The 17,803-nt window shown below is 41.1% G+C and overlaps 1 protein-coding gene across 2 annotated transcripts in view; it reads left to right on the top strand.

The window, feature by feature from the left end:
- Positions 1-8,435: 8,435 nt before the first annotated feature.
- ar (androgen receptor) overlaps positions 8,436-17,803 on the top strand; it is a 30,181-nt gene continuing 20,813 nt past the window's right edge. The window contains exons 1-3 of one of the 2 annotated variants that reach the window (XM_079356621.1): positions 8,436-9,720; positions 15,386-15,537; positions 15,705-15,821. In XM_079356621.1, coding sequence (XP_079212747.1) covers positions 8,675-9,720; positions 15,386-15,537; positions 15,705-15,821 — 1,315 coding nt within the window. In that variant the 5' untranslated portion in view covers positions 8,436-8,674. Of the gene's footprint in view, positions 9,721-15,385; positions 15,538-15,701; positions 15,822-17,803 lie in introns of both variants that reach the window. The other variant, XM_079356620.1, reaches the window with a different exon arrangement.

Raw genomic sequence — 17,803 nt, 5'->3', positions numbered from 1 at the left:
GCCTATATTATAACTGAGGGGCGCTGCTAGGAGTATTCCAAGCCCTCTTCAGCATTTTCATTTGCAGGGATCATTGCTGGGGTATGGGGCTGTGAAACACCTGCACAGACCCCCTCCGATGAGCTTGGGGCTTCCACTGGGGTTGCAAGCCCCACAATCTTCGCCACACTCTAAACCATAGAAATAACATCACTGGCACCAGGCTCCTCAGCACAGTCCTCCACAGATGCAGACTCCTCCTGGTGGAGTGAACTAAAACAGTACATCCCCTCAGTGGGCCCTGGGCATCCCACAGGGATCCCTGTGCATAAAAGAATATGGAATCCGGGTGAACAGGACTATGTGGTAGAGAGGTCATTTTTTAACACGTCCATGGGAATGCGAACACTGACGCTTGTGAGAGTGGAAGTCAGTGTTACGCCCCTGTTCCCTTCCATGGGAAGGAGAAGTTCTACTAAAGCGTTGGGAGAATGACCTCCCAGCCCGGGTATCGGGCCCTCTCTTCCAAAGGTAACTCCACAACTGCTCTCCTCCCTCTACACCAGGGTTGTCAAACTCCAGTCCTGGAGGACTGGCTTCCTCAGACCATTAGATGCTTGGACGCAGCTGAATCCAATGAGTGACTCGTTATCAGGCTTCTGCAGAGCTTGATGACAACGCATTGGTTTAAAGCAGGTGTGTTAGAGCAGGAAGACATCTAAAAGTCTGAGGAAGCCGGCCCTCGAGGACTGGAGTTTGACACCTGTGCTCTACACCAATGACTGCTACTCAGAGGACCCTTCTGTAAAACTCTTGAAGTCCACAGACAACACCACCGTCATTGCTCTCATCCAGGATGGTGATGAGTCTGCCTACAGACGTGAGATGGAACAGCTGGCTCTCTGGTGCAGTCATAACCATCTAGAGCTGAACCCACTCAAGACTGTGGAGATGACAATGGACTTCAGGACCCCCACCTCCACCACCACCATTCTGAACAGCACAGGGTCTACTGTGGACTCATTTAGGTTCCTGGGATCCACAATCTCACGCCACCTGCCCCAGGAGCTTTATATGTATACTTAGTAATTTATTAGTAATTATACTAAGTAATTTATTTTATAAACTTTTAGAAAATGTTGGCTCTGAGGTGTTTTTTATTTTAAGTATTTTTATTTTATTAATCGTTGTGCCTATGAAGTGACAAAAATGTCAAGATCATATCAGAGTTGATATATTGGCACACAACTAAAGTGGGCGGGAGTATTGGACAAAATAGCTGATTTTACTGGTTAAGTCACAGTTTGTGGTGCAAGGCACAATTTTTTGTAAATTGTTCTGCGGCCCGTCAAGCTATGGACCACAACTTAAGAAGCACTGTTCTCGGCAGTAGACTCTTGTGGGCTGCGCAGTGAAGATTCTTGTGAACTGGGCAGCAAAGCCTCTTGTGAGCTGGGCAGTGAAGACTCTTGTACGCTGTAAGACTAAGAAGCAGTTGAAACAAAAAATTAGCAGTCCATACAGGCAGCGAATCTCTTAGCCATGGCTTGGAAGCCACTTTCTTCTGTTCCAAGGATATGGTGGCTCTCTTCACCTCATCAGAAAGATGCATCCTTAATTATTAACAAATCTAACAAATATTAAATTACAAAGTTTATCAAACTCTGCAGGGTCCATAGTGTGGTCAGGTCATTCTGTCACGTTCCGTCAAAAACCAAGGAGGTGGAGCCAGCTTTAGAAGAAGGAAACTATTTATTAAAAGGCAAATAAAGGCAAACAAACCTACTTATAAAAAAGTTAATCAAGTTAATCAAAATCCAACACGAAATCCACAAGGAGCCAAGAGCCACAAGGAAAAGGTCTGACATGGGGAATAGTAACAAACAACAATGATCTGACACAGAAGGGAAGAAATAAGAATCAACATAAGACTACAAAAAATGAGGACACCGAAGACACACAGAAGTCCAGATTTCACAACAATACACATTAGAATATAGAGAAACACAAGGATAACAAATACAAACTACAACAGGAACCACTAAGGACTAAACTAGGAAACATTAAGAACATACAAGGGAAATCAGAACTATTAAATCAAGAACTAGAAATCTAAACTCTGAAAAAAACAGAACTAAACAAGACAAAATCATGACAGGGTGTGGCAGGTAAATGAAGGGTAAATGAAATGCCTATTTGTTTAAAAAAATAGAGAAGAAGATTTCACAAGCTTTTAAAATAAAAACTTTCTCACGCTATGGCACAAAAAACAAAGCGTGTGGTGATGACTTCAAAATGTTTTTCTTTCATGAATAGCTAACATTTACAACGTAAGTTAGAAAATATTGTGGCAAACTGCATGGAAGAATGACACAAGTACAAAAGTTGATCTCATTCACCGCACACTACCCCAAACAGGTGCTTTTATTTTTTGACAGACCATGAATACAACAACACCTTGCCAACAGCAGGAAGTGATGAACATCAATACCCCAAACACTCATGGTTTACACCAAAGTCCCGAACACCCATGATGCTTTGCAGCATCCAGTCCCCGCGATTGGCTCTACAATCGCTACATAGCCCCCACCTGAGAGGTCAGTCATCCCCGGCGACCCCATCACCCAAAACAAAGTCCCTCAAGCGTCCAGGCCGCCTCTGACAGCGCACGGGCCGTGTAGGACCATCAGGAGCCGGTCCAGGTGGAGGGTCAGGGCGTGGAATGCTGTCATCACCTCCCTCATTAGCAGCAGGTGGAGCAAGAGGGTGATATGGGGAGTCTGTCCTGGTGCAGCACCACCATGCGACCCCTACCAGGCATCCGTACCTTGTACACGACCTCAGACAAGCGGCCCACCACATCACTGGGCCCCTGCCAGTTGCTGCGCAGTTTTGGAGAAAGTCCCTTCTTGCGGACAGGGCAGTACACCCACACCTTGTCCCCTGGTGCAAAGGCCTGTCCTTTGCAGCAGGTGTCATAGGCCCTCTTCTGCCGGACACCGGAGTTTGCCTGGACCTGGCAGGTGTAGTCATGCCCCACATGCAGACGCTCCCTCCATCTGTGGAAGTAGTCCATTTCTTTTCTGCCGGCTATCTCAGGTTCCAGCGGGGTGTGAGAGCGCTGGGTTGGTCCCTTCTGAGCGGTGCAGGCATCACAGCAATGCACATGTAGCTCCACATCTCGTCGACAACCCGGCCAGTAGAACCGGGCCCGGAGGCGGTGAAGGGTCTTGGTGTTTCCATAGTGCACCGCCCCCACCTGACCATGGACAACCTGGAGAACTTGGGGGCGTAGGGCCTGGGGCACCAACAACTGCAGGAGGTCGTTCCCTCGTCCGGGAGCCTGCCACTTCCGGTACATCACTCCATTATGGATCTCGAAGCAGCCCCACTGGAAGTGATATGCTTTCGCCTCAGGTCCCAAGGCCAACACTTCTGTCCACTTATGTTGCTGTCCTGCCTCCAGCCAGCCTCTCACCAATGCAAGAGTTGCATCATTCTCCTGCTGTTCCCTCAGCTGCTCAGCGGTCAGCGTAAGCCACCCCTCTCCATCACTGATAGAGCAGGCAGCCACCGCCCTCTGGACTGCCTGGCTCCACTGGGTGGCAGCTGACCAACGGTGTCCCCTTCCTCTTCCGCCCAGACTGGAGCTCCACAGTCTCTTTGCCTAGGGTGTGTGGCCACAACGGTACACCAGCATACATCTACCTTGGAGGGGAATTGGAGGCTGGAGTGGCGGTCCCTTCACTGGGCCACTCCACGGTAGCTTCCCCAACGAGCTGGTTTTCGGGGCAGGAGCCGGGCAGTTGCGTGCAATGTGACCAGGCTCGTCGCACCGGTAGCAGCGGTTCACTGAGCGGGGCGGCCGCCGGGAGCGTGGGGACCCTCTCTGGAGCCGCATGACTTGACTTCCTCCACCCCCTCATTACAGTCAGCTGTGTTGACAAGTGGTCGTGGAGCAGGTCACGTAGGCTGTGTGGAGAGCACCCTCTCAGCTCGTTCAGCTTCATGCAGCGCCTCAGTGAGGGACTGGGGCATAGCCAGGTGAACATGCTGGCGCAGTCTCTCAGGCGTGAGCCCCGTAGGAAGGCGTGCAGGGCCAGCTCCTCCTGGGCCGCTCTATCGAAGTGGGGGTAGAGCCAGGTGGGTGGCAGCTTCCTCGTTGTTCCAGCCACTATGCAATGCTGCTAGTTGGACTTGGGAGAGGTATGGCGCCAATGGCGTTGTCCCATTATATTGTGGCAGCTTGACTGGGGACTTCGGCGCCACCACGGGTTGTGTTGGACCTCCTGTGATCAACGATGGGGGAGGATGATCTGCAGCTTTAATCTCCGGCAAGTTGTAACCAGGAGCCATCACAGCATCAGCTGTAGTCACACTCCCAGCCTCCAGGGGGCGAGGAGGCCGCGGCGCGCTGGGGCCATCTGGAGGATCATCTGCCGGCAGCATGGCTGTGGCCGCGCTGCTCCTCCCGGCGGCGACGATACCACTCAGCGTCATGTCCCACTCCGGCAGGCTCTCTCTTCTAGCGCCAATTTTCAGAGAGCAGTCGCTTTCTGCCTCATTGCTTGCTCGGTCTCAAAGGGTCTCTGTCTCAGTTCTTCTCAACTTCGCCATCAAACTTCAGACGCTAATGTGTCGCACTCAGTGGGTGTGGACTGTAGCTGTTTCCGTTCTACGTTCGTGAAGCTTTTTTACGGCCCTCATGGGCGCTGTCATCTTGGAATTTTGACGTCATTTGCAACCAGAGTCTGCGCAGTAGGGTCCGGCGGGAGGAGCCCTGGCAACACGCCCTGCCCACTTTGCGTACCGCTCTGATAGCTTACGCAGCCCAGCTACGCCAAGAACTTAAGAATCTTTACGGAGAGAAATTCATCTACCGACCATAAACGTGAGTACAAAACCACCATATATTTCAAGTCAAATATCTAAACGTAGTTCATTCAGAAATTAAGAAAATCACACTTTTTATATTAATTATTGAATTTAAACGTTTTTTCGTTGCTACTATACTTCTACTGGATGCCTTCTATCTATCTATCTATCTATCTATCTATCTATCTGTCTATCTATCTATCTATCTATCTGTCTATCTGTCTATCTATCGATCTTCTTTAACTCTGTGGGTTATTAAACCTTTTATTTTTAGCAAAAAATGAACTAAAACTATTTTTAGCTAAGTTAGCAACATAAGCTGTGTACAGATCGAACATATGCTGGTGAAAATATGTTATATGATAGAAAGTAGTGGTGCACATAGTACTAAAGTTATATCTGCTGTCAGTAGTTACTTCAGTTCTATGTACATTTACACAAAAATTGAGTATATATGAGAGTATATGTGTTTCTGTGCATAACTGTGGTAAATGAATCTGTTTCATGAAGGTTTCTGCTTGTATGGACATTTTCTCTGGTTCTTTTCCTTGTCTAAGATGTTTATCTCATTGTTTTTCATTATCCTCATTATAACACAAGGAAGAAGAAAGATGGCTGATACAGATACCCCTGCTAGCTCACCTGATGGTCTCCCTTACTTCTCCTCTCGGTGAACACCTTTGGACTGTGGAAGGAAGAGAGCATGCAAACTCCTCAGAGAGACTCCTGTCAGACAGGGATTCAAACCTGTAACCTCCTCACTTTTATAACTGAACCACAATTCAGACTATGTGTTATAAATCAAATAAAGTATTTATTGATTTAAACCTTTTCTCCCCTGTTTTAAGCTGTAAAAACATAGAATGTCTCATGTTCTTGTAGGGCAATGACAGAAGTCACAGCTGGGAAACAAAAAGCTTTAAAAGTACTTCAACACTCGAGTGCTTAACATTTAATGCAGGTTAGTGTTAAAGACAGCATGCACATAAAGACAGTAAAGTGGTATGATACAGACACGACTGAGAAGGCAATTACATTATTATATTTTATTCAATCACATGAAATGTAACACTAGTCTTGTAACTTTAACAAATACAGATTGTGCTTAAAAACATAGTGTGGTATTTTAAGCTACTTTCTTTCACTTGATTGTTCAGTTAGATGGAGGTAGTATTTAAGGTTTTTGTGGGTCATACAGGTTTGAAAGAGGCAAATGAGTGCACAGTATTTTAAAGTTATGGAAGATTAATCTAAATATAACAAAAACAAAATGTTGCTTATAAGAAAAACCTCGGTATTAAACAGCCTCTCTTTTCTTCCGTTCATCTTTTGAATGAATTGTCAAACATTGCTCAGGAGATGCGAGCTGCGTCCTCTGTGGCTCAGGCGCGACACTCGGGCCACTGTTTCGCATCAGACCGCCGTCCAGTGTAAGATCAGACCAAACGCCCTGGTAAGAGAAGCAGTGGTCAGGTCCTCCAATCCTCTGAGGACGAGAGAGAGAGAGAGAGAGAAAATCCTCAGTTTAATGTATAATATGTTGGTGAAAACAGGGAAATACCTATTAAAAGACATAAAATCTTCATTAATGATTATAGATGCAAAATAAACATTAATATATAATTTTGGGAGAAACGTGATCTTTATGCCTTCTTTTATTGAGCCTGTCTGTCTCCTCCTAACCACCATCACAAGCAGCCTGTTTTTGTAGTCTGTGTCAGGTTTTGTCAAGTTATAACACAATTTATTAATAAGCGTCATTAAATGTACAACACCGCTGATTGTTGTTTGTGTTCACGTTTCTGTCAGTCTCTTAAATCAGACAGAAGTTATATTAAATCAGAGCTTACTTTAGTTTTATCCTGATATCTAGAGACATATTCTCCCTCATTATACAGTATTATAAATATCAGGCTGCATGGTGACATGTTAATGTCTGTATAACACACTCTTTACACAGACTGTAAACATGTACACATCAGTAATTATACAGGACAAATTTATAGTATTTAGCTTTGTTTTTGTCCTTGATACTTTTTTAAAAACCTTACCAGACCTATTTATTATTTACTGAAACATAACTGTACAGTCAATGAACGCCATCTATGAGCTGATTTTAATTACCATGTTTTCGTTTTAAATACAATTCTACTCACAAAAACGATATAACAATATCAAGAAACATATCATGTCAGTTATTAGGTTTGCTCATGTTAAAAAGTAAAATAAAAAGATAAATCATACCTGATAAGTAACCTAGCTTAGCCTGCTAATGTGTTAGCTCGCTCATAACACTTTAAGCAATGACACATAAATCACACTTTATTACTTACCGAAAAAACTGCAAAGCTCCCTTAGAGTCCACAGGTCCGTGACATGAGTTTACTGCAGATAAAACAGCTTTCACCAGCTCAAAAAAGACGAAAAGACTGAACAGAGACTTCACGACGTATCTGCTTATTTACGAAGAGCGCTACGCAAGATTCGCGGCTGTCAATCATCGCCATGTATGACGTCAAATCCCTCAAATAACTTATTTAAAACAAACTTCACAGAAAAATGAGCACTTGAACACCATGTAGGGTGATAATATCTAATGATCACAGCAGAGTTTAGGTCTGGAAAAAAATTATGTGACGAGTATTTTAACTTAACAGTTTGACCCAAGACCCGTCTGTTATCATTGAGGAGGCGGGGTTTATGACCTATACTGCAGCCAGTCAGTAGGGGGAGCTCTAAAAATAAAAGCTTCACTCCACAAGGGACCTTGTCCCGTCCATTATTTTTACAGTCTATGGTCGCACTGCGTGGAAGAATGACGCAAGAACAAGAGTTGGTCCCACTCACCGCACATCATCACAAGCAGGTACTTTATCTATGACAGAACATGATGATGATGATTATTATTATTATTATTATTATAAAAATAAAAATATCGACGGCAACACCTTAGAGCCAACAGCAGGAAGTGATGAACATCAATACCCCAAACACTCATGGTTTACACCAAAGTTCCGAACACCCATAATGCGTTGCAGCATCCAGTCCCCGCGATTGGCTCTACGATCGCTACAATATGTTGCACGTCAGTGAAATAAGTGTATCTCTGATGAATCACGCTGAACAATAAGTCCTCATGTTCTCTAGATATAGGAGTCTGTGACTGTTCTATTGCTGAATTACTTACAAAGTTATTTTACCTTTATCTGCTGTTAAACTTTAGCATATTGGTAATGCCTTTGAAACTGACCGATTTGTCTTGAAAAGGTAAAACAAAAGAATGAAATGTTGGGGGGACAGGCTTGTGACCAAAATGAAGGGGGAAAAAGACAACAAATGATTTATAGGAGAGAAAAAAACTTTACACAAATGAGCCGGCTATCCTGCAGACATGGCATATTAGCATAAAAGACAATTCACGTTTTGTCCTGTAAAAATCTATAAATGTATTACGTTTTAGATGTAAATAAGTGGTCTGTTTTTTTATTTGACGGGGGAAGTGCCAAGTCCTTTCCTGATTTCATGTTAAACCAAATCATACTGGAGCGCCCCTGACTGTAGATCTCAGTTTAGGAGGAGTTTATGACTCCTGCTGCTTTCCTAGGACCTTTTTACCAAAACGTTTTCACTGCATGAGAGTTCGGTTGAGCAGAAACAATTACTGTGACCTCTTGAGACTTCTATCGTGCAAAGTTCCAGACCTCTCAGCCAAGTAAACACTTTCTGGGGAATGAGCCAAACTGACCGGCAGTTATCTCGCAACAGAATTTGATAAAGGGGAGAGGAAAAAAAGACAGCCGACGGTTCGCGCGCTCCCAGCATGGCACAAAAATCTGAGGAAAGTGGGGTTTATTTCGCCAAAATCTTCACGGGAAACGGCGCCGGCTGGCTAAAACAATCCGATATTACAGAGCAAGTCATTTACGGATCTGGACACATTCATCCGATAGACTGTGACATGGAAAAACCCTGCTGTCAAACAGCTGCTGCTCCTCAGGAGGAGTTCCTAAACGCTGACTGTCGAGTGGGCGACAGTCGCTCTTTTGCTGCCTGCGCCTCAATCTCAGAAACAGCCAGAGAGCTGTGCAAAGCTGTGTCCGTGTCACTGGGACTCACCATGGAGTCCACGGACACGAGCGATATGGACGCTACTTTCCCCTCTTGCGCTACAAATGACCACGTAGGAGGAGAGTATTTGTTCGGAGTTGGAGCGGTGCCGCTGAGCTGTCCGCGCGCCCCGACTGCTGTCAGCGAGCGAGATGAGTTGCCTCCACGCGGACACAAGCAACTGGTGGACATGTTCAAAAGTTCAGAGAGTACCTCGCGCCTTCAACATCTCACCTCTACACAAACATGCGCGGACGATCCAAACTTCAGACTGTGCAACTCCGAGGACAGAATTTCAGAGGAGATAGATCATCTGGACACTGCGCGTGCTACATCTTGCCCTTATGCCCAATCTGCGCCAGCCAATTTAGCACAGACATCCACAGGGAGGCCGTGCAGAGTTTACAAGCCCCCTGATGAAGCGCGAGATATTGGGGAAGCCATGGAGAACAAGTTCGATGGATATAATCCGGAACAATTCAGCGTCAAAATCAAAACGGAGGACCTTCAACATGCAGGAGCGTTGTGGGGAGGTAGTTACAACTTTGATGAGAAATACAATTCTCAGGGTTGGGGTTCGAGGCAGTGCATGAATGCAGACAGCATTGGAACAAACACAGCGTTTATATGTAATCCATACGAGAGGAGCGTGATGCGCCCGGAGCAGTGGTACCCGGACGGGATGCTGAGGCCACCATATCCCAACTATGTGAAGAGCGAGGTGGGCGAGTGGCTGGACTTCGCCTACAATGATTCCAGGTAATCTGTGTGGCTAGACTACTACTATTCATTTTGATGATGTTATGATTCTGCAAAAAAAAAAAAAAAGGGGGGGAGGGCAATATTATCTTAATTTAATTTCTAGGTTTAACATTTTACCACAATCTGGCCATAATCTGATCTCAGAAGGTGGTAAGAGCTTGGTCCCTGTGTACTTATTCAGTCACAAATTTGATGTTTTTAGTCATGTGCAGCCTGCATGGCAATAAATAGAGAAAAATGCAAAACTGAATGCCACGAAATCAGAACTTCAGTAACAGAAAGAAAAGTGATGAATATTATTAATCGCAATGCATCCAACTTGTTTAATTATTTCTTACAGCTGAAGGTCTTTTTTGATAAATGCAGTAACATTTTCTGTTCACTTGTTTTATCAGTTGAATAAATGTCAAACGGAACAGATGACAGAAAATATCACATTATGTTCAGCAGACAGAAATGCAATCTAGACATTAACAGACAATTTGTTTTTATTTGGAACTTCTTTATTTTGGTTAGTTCAGTTTTTTTTTTACAAATTCCTTCATATTTTACTAAGTATAAAACCAATACAGTTTTGTTTAATATGTGTGTTTTTCATAGACGTTTAGTCTTCTGGTCACCTTTGAATTTCTTCCTGGGGACAAATAACGTTTTTTAATTGAATTTATCAAACATGAAATATGTTTTGTATCAGGTGTCTGGCACACCTCATAATCTCAACTTTTACAGTGTAATTGGTGCATGCTGTCAAAAATGTGCAATAAACTCACAATGAAATATCTGCTGATGAGTGGCTTTGATTGTTAACTTAAATAACATTTTTGACAGGGTAATTTATCTATAAATTTATTGGAGAAGTCACAGATCTTATCTGTAAATATATGATATATAGTGTGTGTGTGTGTGTGTGTGTGTGTGTGTGAGAGAGAGAGAGAGAGAGAGAGAGAGAGAGAGAGTGTGTATGTGTGTGTTCAATGCAATTATGGGAAGGTAATCCTTAACTCTTAATTTTATGTTGGTTATTAATTTTTAAAAGGTATCGCCACACGGTTTGGTTAAATTTTGCTCAAGATGTTTGAATTTAGAGTGACACTTGCACAGGTTGAATTAATGCAAAAAAACACAGAAGGCACATGCTTTCACAGAGCCACTGTTGGTTTCAGTTCACCTCTACGTTCCTTAACATTGATATTTAGTATAGTTCCCTGTATGTTTTCGTTACAGAGATGAAGTGCTCATTTAAAAAATTGGACTTATTCTCGGTCTAAATTTCACCCTAAATCCTGTCCACCATCAGTCACAAGGAAGCGTGTTTAGAGGACAGAATTACTGACTGATTGCAATTTCACTGAGTTAGTGAATGACTGAGAGCTATTAGTACACTTACACTCTTTATAAACTCTCTTTGTATATATACTGTTCATTTAGTGTGTATCTGGTAAACTGCTAACGAGATATGTTTAAGGAATTCAATTGTAGAGGGAAAAGACGGCTGCAAAATCTTAAAGAAGTATTTGCTGTTTCTCCTCTCAGCAGAGAAATACATGGATGATTGCAGCATTTGTTTTGTTTTCAGTTTAATGATCTTTTCTTCCTTTGATATTACTGACCTACTAATGGCTGCAAACCCAGTGACCTCAAACCAGGGTCATTGAGTTTCTATAGTGTGCAGCTTAGACTTCAAGGAAAGCAGGATGTGTACAAGCAAAAGACCTTGAAAAAGTGGGATTTCAAGCTTTCCTTTTCCCAATAACCTCCAATCCTGCAGCTAATTTCAAAAGGCAGATTCTCTAAATAATCTGGACAATGTGGCTAAGTTAAACAAGGAAACTAAATATTTGATCTGCCCCTGCTGTAGTTTTGCTCAACAATATCATCCATAAAAAGGCTTCTAAAGGTTTGCATTATATTATCTGAGATTTTATCTGAGACTGAGTTTTATCTCATCTGTAACTGTGATTTTGTTCCTACATTTCCTGTCTTGTTACTGATTAAAATACGGCTCATAACTAACTTCATGCATGCTGCTTCGAGAAAAGGGACTTTTCGGACCAATGAATGGAACATTTCATGAATCAAATAATCCAAACAATATTAGTCTGTCACCCACAAGTGGGTCATATCCTGACTGTCTGGCCTGAGGGCAGAACATTTTAGCTTTTCTTACAGTTTTGATTTAGATCAGTAAAGGCACCACTGGACTTGTTTATTAAGTTTTGACATAAACAAAGAGAAGTGACGAGTCGATCCTTTCAATGATTACCCATTTTTCGGACGAGACAGAAGAAGAGTGGAGACAGGGGTGAACCTTGTGGCTCAGATTTTGAGTCTGTATTGAGTGAAGTGAATGAGTGTACAATTTATAAAAAAGTGGAATTTACGATACTGATGAGAGGATTTGTCTTTAAAACTTTTAACCAGCCTGTGGGTGTGAACTATACAATGTTGCTAGGCAAACAAATGTATATCAAATATACAAAATATTTAAAAATAAGAATTCTTATTTCAAACGGCTTATATACTGTATTTATGTGACTGTTGGGTGTTTTATACAGTATAAGAAAAATATGACTAATGCACCGCTGCATGCTAAACAGAGAATAATCAACTCGGACTCATCTGAGTTTACTGCTGCACGAAACAAACAGCACTGTGCACAGAAAAGGACTCAAATTATACTCGGTTGACCTTTGTCGTTCCAAATGTTCAAACTATGAAAACCCCATTAATTTAGAAAATGGTTGTACTGTTTTAAACAAAAATGTTCAGCATCAGTTAAACGTTAAAGGGGAACTTGTTTGCTCATTATTGTTGATAACATGAATTACTATAAAGTATCTAATTTTGTACGGTGAATTTTAATGCTTGTTTCACAACTAAGAAGAATATAAATGTGCAAAATAAAGACTGTGTTTTAAGATGTGTAAAGATGTGAGTAAGCAGGATTGTGATCCTTATTTAGTGTAGAATATTTAAACAATAAGCTAGTATGCCAAATCTGATCAAATCCACATCTATGACACTGATGATGTTTTTTTTTAGCTTTCCCAAGAAATAATGTAGTGTAGAAAAGTTACTTGAGTGTTCTAGATAGTCCACATTTGGCGTATGCAGTGTCCAGTATTGTTTGTGTTGTTTTATTATGAAGAGGAATAGTTAGATACCTTCAATCTGTCAAGATCTACTCTGAAAAACAGGATTTCAAATCTCATGTATGCTGGTACTGGACTAGTTTCTTCATGTTTCTCAACACCAACCTTTTCTTCTCTTTTTTAAAGATAATTTGTTGATCTTCTGCATTTCTTAGGAGAGATAGGAAATGGCAGGGAGAGAGGACATGACGTGCAGAAAATTACAGAAGTTGAGCTGGTGATCAGTGTGTTAAGGACCAGTAGCCTAAACTGTTTCCTCTTAAATGTAATGAAACTGGTAACAGAAAGTCAGAATTACTGCTTTAATTCCAGCACAGTGATTTAACTTATCGCTATTCTCAAGCCAAGAGATTTTGGCTTAGGAGGAACACCTGAACATCTTTTGTTGTGATTGGCACAAGAGAAGCGTGTTTACACTGCAGACACAGATATAGCGCAATCTCATGTAGCACAGAGCTGCATTCTGTGTTTTCATATCCATAAATCACTTAATGTTTTTTTAAGAACCGAAAACCGCTCCGGCTTTTTCTAAAGCTTTATCCAGAAAAGATAAATTAGTTATCTTTAATCAATTTGCATGAAACTGCAGTGTGCCTGACAAAAGCTATTACACGAGCTATTGGTCTCTAATACTCCTTGAAGGCTTTTTTTTATGATAAAGTGACATATACCAATATTTTTTCTGTGCTGTTTTTGCTATTTAAGGGACAGAATGACACCTCGGTGTTTCACTGTTATAAGGTCATATCACACAAAAAGGAGTTGGATGGGTGGTCTGCATGTTCTGTACATTGTGTTTTAAAGCAACGTTTCTGAATGTGGGCTTTGTGCATTCGGTGATTCTATATTTTAATGGTGCTTAAAAAGATGTGTAAATCGCACGTTTACTATATGTTTTATTTTAAGTCTAATGAAAGGCTTGTCCTTTGCGAGGTTTTTGAATAGTGTGTGTCTCAAAAATGAAGGGTAAAGAAGGGTTGAATCAAACTTAGAGTACATAGATAAAGCTTATAGACACATTTACTTACTTTGTATGATAGGATGTATGTTTCTGATGGCCTATCAACACCAAGAATGTGTAAACCTACTTGACTATACGTTACAGTTTTTATTTAGAAAAACAGCCAAAGGGGAAAGTCACAAATGTCTGAGTCTTTTTTTTTTAAGTCACCCAATCTTTTTAATTAAATTTTGAGACCAATGGCGCATTTAGGATTAGACTGAGGTCAATATAGAAGTATTACTTCCAAGTTTATAGATGTAAGTGTGAAAGATTAACACTTACATCTATATTGTAGAAAGACTTAATGAGAAGCCTCTGGTCATAAATAAAGTATTTTATCATTTTAGAATCTTTCTTTGAAAATATCAGTATTTTTAAATTTGAAAAAACTAATTAAATTATACTAAATGTTCTATAAAAAGTAAACAATAAATTCCCTGAAGAAAATATAAAACTCATCTAACAAAGTTACCACCAGACAAAGTAAAATGGCTTGTACTAGAAAAGGTACGTTTGGCATTCTTTAACAATTGAAATGTGATACCCAGAGAGTGGAGTCAAACTACATCTCTGTACTGATTTAAATTAGAATTCTATGGAACAAGAGTTTGTGAGTTATGCTGAAACAATCTGTAGTGATGGTTAGGTCATGTTTTACCTTTTGTCTGTGTGCTTCTGTTTGTCTGTTTTCATGGGCTTACTCTAATTGTGGACTTTGCTTTAATATCTAGCTGCTTTGTGTGATTCCTTGTAATGCTTTTTCTAGATACAGATTCAATTTGTCAGTGACTGCAAATTAAAAAGGCTGCATGGTTATATCTGGCACTTTTAAATGATGGACCTCAGACCTCGTGTCCAAAAATGTGCATCCATTTCTACATGAAAGTTACATATATGGAACATAGCTTAATTTATGGTTAAGTAAAAATACACATCTTTGTTAAGATTAATTAAATCTTGTTATTGTAGTTCCTGATATCCTTTGTTGCCAAAAATTGAGAGCACAAAATTCATCCTTGTCTGTTTTACTTTGAACCTTGACATCTTAGTTTCACGTCACTGAGGCAACGTTATGTCTGAGCCTCCTCTAATCTTTCTGTGTTCAAGGCTGAAGCCAGGCACCCGTCGTGGCCCCCTTGTCCTCCCTCCCTCCCCTGCAGTTTCAGTTTTGTCGCTCCCACACCATCCTCATTCATCACAGTGTCTGCCCCCTTTAACTTGTTCACTGAGAGGCCTTGGATCCAATCTGGGAAATTAACAGAAAATGCTTTGTAGTTTGAGTTTAAAAAGAATTCAGCTATTTAAAAGCAAGAATGTTTATCTTTTTATGGTGAAAAAAGGTCAAGGTTATAGTCATTATTTGGGCTATTAAATTTACAACCTGATAATGATTAAAAAGCTGATACATGCAAGCTTATAGAACCATCAAGAATTGGCTGGAAGTGAAAACAATTATTTAAAAGATGTACACTTATTGTTAAGACCTGTTTCACATGTTTGGTTGCAGATTCGAGTCTGGCAGAGAGCACATGTTCCCAATGGAGTTCTTCTTCCCGCCACAGAGGATGTGCCTGATCTGTTCAGACGAGGCATCAGGCTGTCATTACGGAGCGCTCACCTGTGGGAGCTGCAAGGTTTTCTTCAAAAGGGCAGCGGAAGGTAAAATTGCAGTAGAGTCGAGATAATTTTTCTTCACTTTTGTTATTAATAGCCAAAGCTGTAATTATTATTGGAATAAGTTCATACACATTTTTCCAAGTCAAGTGTCTGATGTTTTTATTCAGATAATTACCTTCAAGTAAGTGCTTGTTTCTCTGTCCAAGCAGGCAAACAGAAATACCTGTGTGCAAGCAAAAATGACTGCACAATCGATAAGCTAAGGAGAAAGAATTGCCCCTCTTGTCGGCTGAAGAAGTGTTTTGAAGCTGGAATGACACTTGGAGGTAGGTTGCATGTAAAACTGTTAAAACATATTTAGTTTATTATATAATATAAACAATATAAGCATGGAGGCCATTTTTCTGCAACATCTATAGCTCAAATGGTTTTATAATATCATTGTTCTAAGGTCTCAGATTGTAAGTCACCTTCAGGGTTAGTTATTATTTTCTTCATTATCAAAAAAGTCAAAATCAAGGGAATTTAGGCTATAATTTAAATGAACAAGATTAGAATAGATTAGTATTAAATGTTTAATACGTAGAGAAATGTTTCAATGATATCTTGTTAAAACCAAAACTACGAACATATACAGTATTTCAATTAAGTACATACCGTAAATTCCGGACTATAAGCCGCTACTTTTTTCTCACACTTCGAGCACTGCGGCTTCTACTCCGGTGCGGCTAATGCATGGATTTTTTATGGGGGACAATGAGCTTGTGCCGCAAAAACATTTGACTTCGTCACGTCGGATCTTAATATCAGTCATTTTGCGCTTCATGCACGCACCCTCATCATGGAAAACACACGGAGAAATACATATGATGCAGCTTTCAAGTTAAAGGCGATCGACCTGGCTGTCAAAGAAGCTAACAGAGCTGCTGCACGTTAAGATGACACTGACAGCGACAACAGAGACTGAGGAAGTGAGTAATGAAGTCATTCTGAGGCAGTGAATGGATGGACTTTTTCTTGTGAAATATATTACGGTCATCTTTTTCATCAGCCGTGTTACAGACACCGTCGGCTAGGCTTCGTGTTGTAACGGTTCATGTTGTAAAGTCAGTAGTTGATAATGTGTTCATAATTCCGATTATGTGGAGAGTCAGTGAATGCACCAGCGAGAACGTGTTGAGTGGCTGTATGAGAGAACGCTGGGAGAGAGAGTTGGATTGTTACAGCAAGTTATGTGTTGCTCTCTGCTGTAAACGGCGTGGTCACGGCCGACAGTGATCGGGTTATTAAGTTATTATTTGAACGCTCTCGTCGTCCTTTAACGTCCGTACGGACGCTACAGTATTTGCGGATGTTACCGGTAGCCTACGTCTGTGTAAATAGCTCTTGTTATAGCGTGGACACCTGCGGCTTATAATCAAGTGCGGCTTATATATGTACAAATACATTTATTTACTTATTTTTAGCCGGTGCGGCTTATATCCAGGTGCGCTCAATAGTACGGAATTTACGGTATATATTTCTGAATTCTGTGTTAAAGCAAAATTGTCAAATAGACAGAACAGGAATGCTGCCTCTATAGCTCTTAAAGTTTGCAGATTTAAAAACATCCCAGAGAAACATAGACTGTTTCAACAATGTGTCTTTTTTTTTTTTATTGTCTTTTTTATGAAGAGTTAAGAACACCAATCTTGAAATGTTTTGTAGCAACGATGATGACAGGACTGAACAGTTTAATTGCAGTGTTTAGGAGCTGGCTACATTTGTCTCTGAAGCCGTGAAGAAACGTCAGTAGGGTTTGTTTCGTTAAGTATTATTATTGTCTACATTTTGTCTTTGGTTTCTGTCCATCAATAATCGTGTCTTGTAATCCTGTTTTGGGCTGGGCATATTTGTTTATGGTCTGGTGTGATGTACAATACAGTATATAAAGGCAAATATTCCTAGGTTAGTTAGTTAACTTTATATTACTTTGTAATTATGTTTGCTATCAGTGGGCTTATTTCCTCCAGATATTCACCTGCTTATATGATATTCTTAGTTATACGTTATTCCAGAAATGCTGGCACACAACATTTTGAGTTTCCCACCCTAAACATGACATGAGAGAAAAGTAGACAGTTTGAGAATATGGTTTGTTTTATGGTGTTACCTCTGTAAAAGATAATACTGTACATTTGTGAGCTATGGGCGATACTAAACACTGTGCAGTATATACTGTTTGAACAAAGCCCACTTCAGAGAAAGTGAAGTCCTGAAAGTGAAACTATTAATAGTTTCCCAAGACCAAGTACTTTATTCTCTCCAC

Source organism: Symphodus melops, assembly GCF_947650265.1.
Source record: "Symphodus melops genome assembly, chromosome: 11".
Lineage (NCBI taxonomy): Eukaryota > Metazoa > Chordata > Actinopteri > Labriformes > Labridae > Symphodus > Symphodus melops.
Note: the sequence above shows the minus strand (reverse complement) of the source record. Positions and strands in the feature narration are given on the sequence as shown.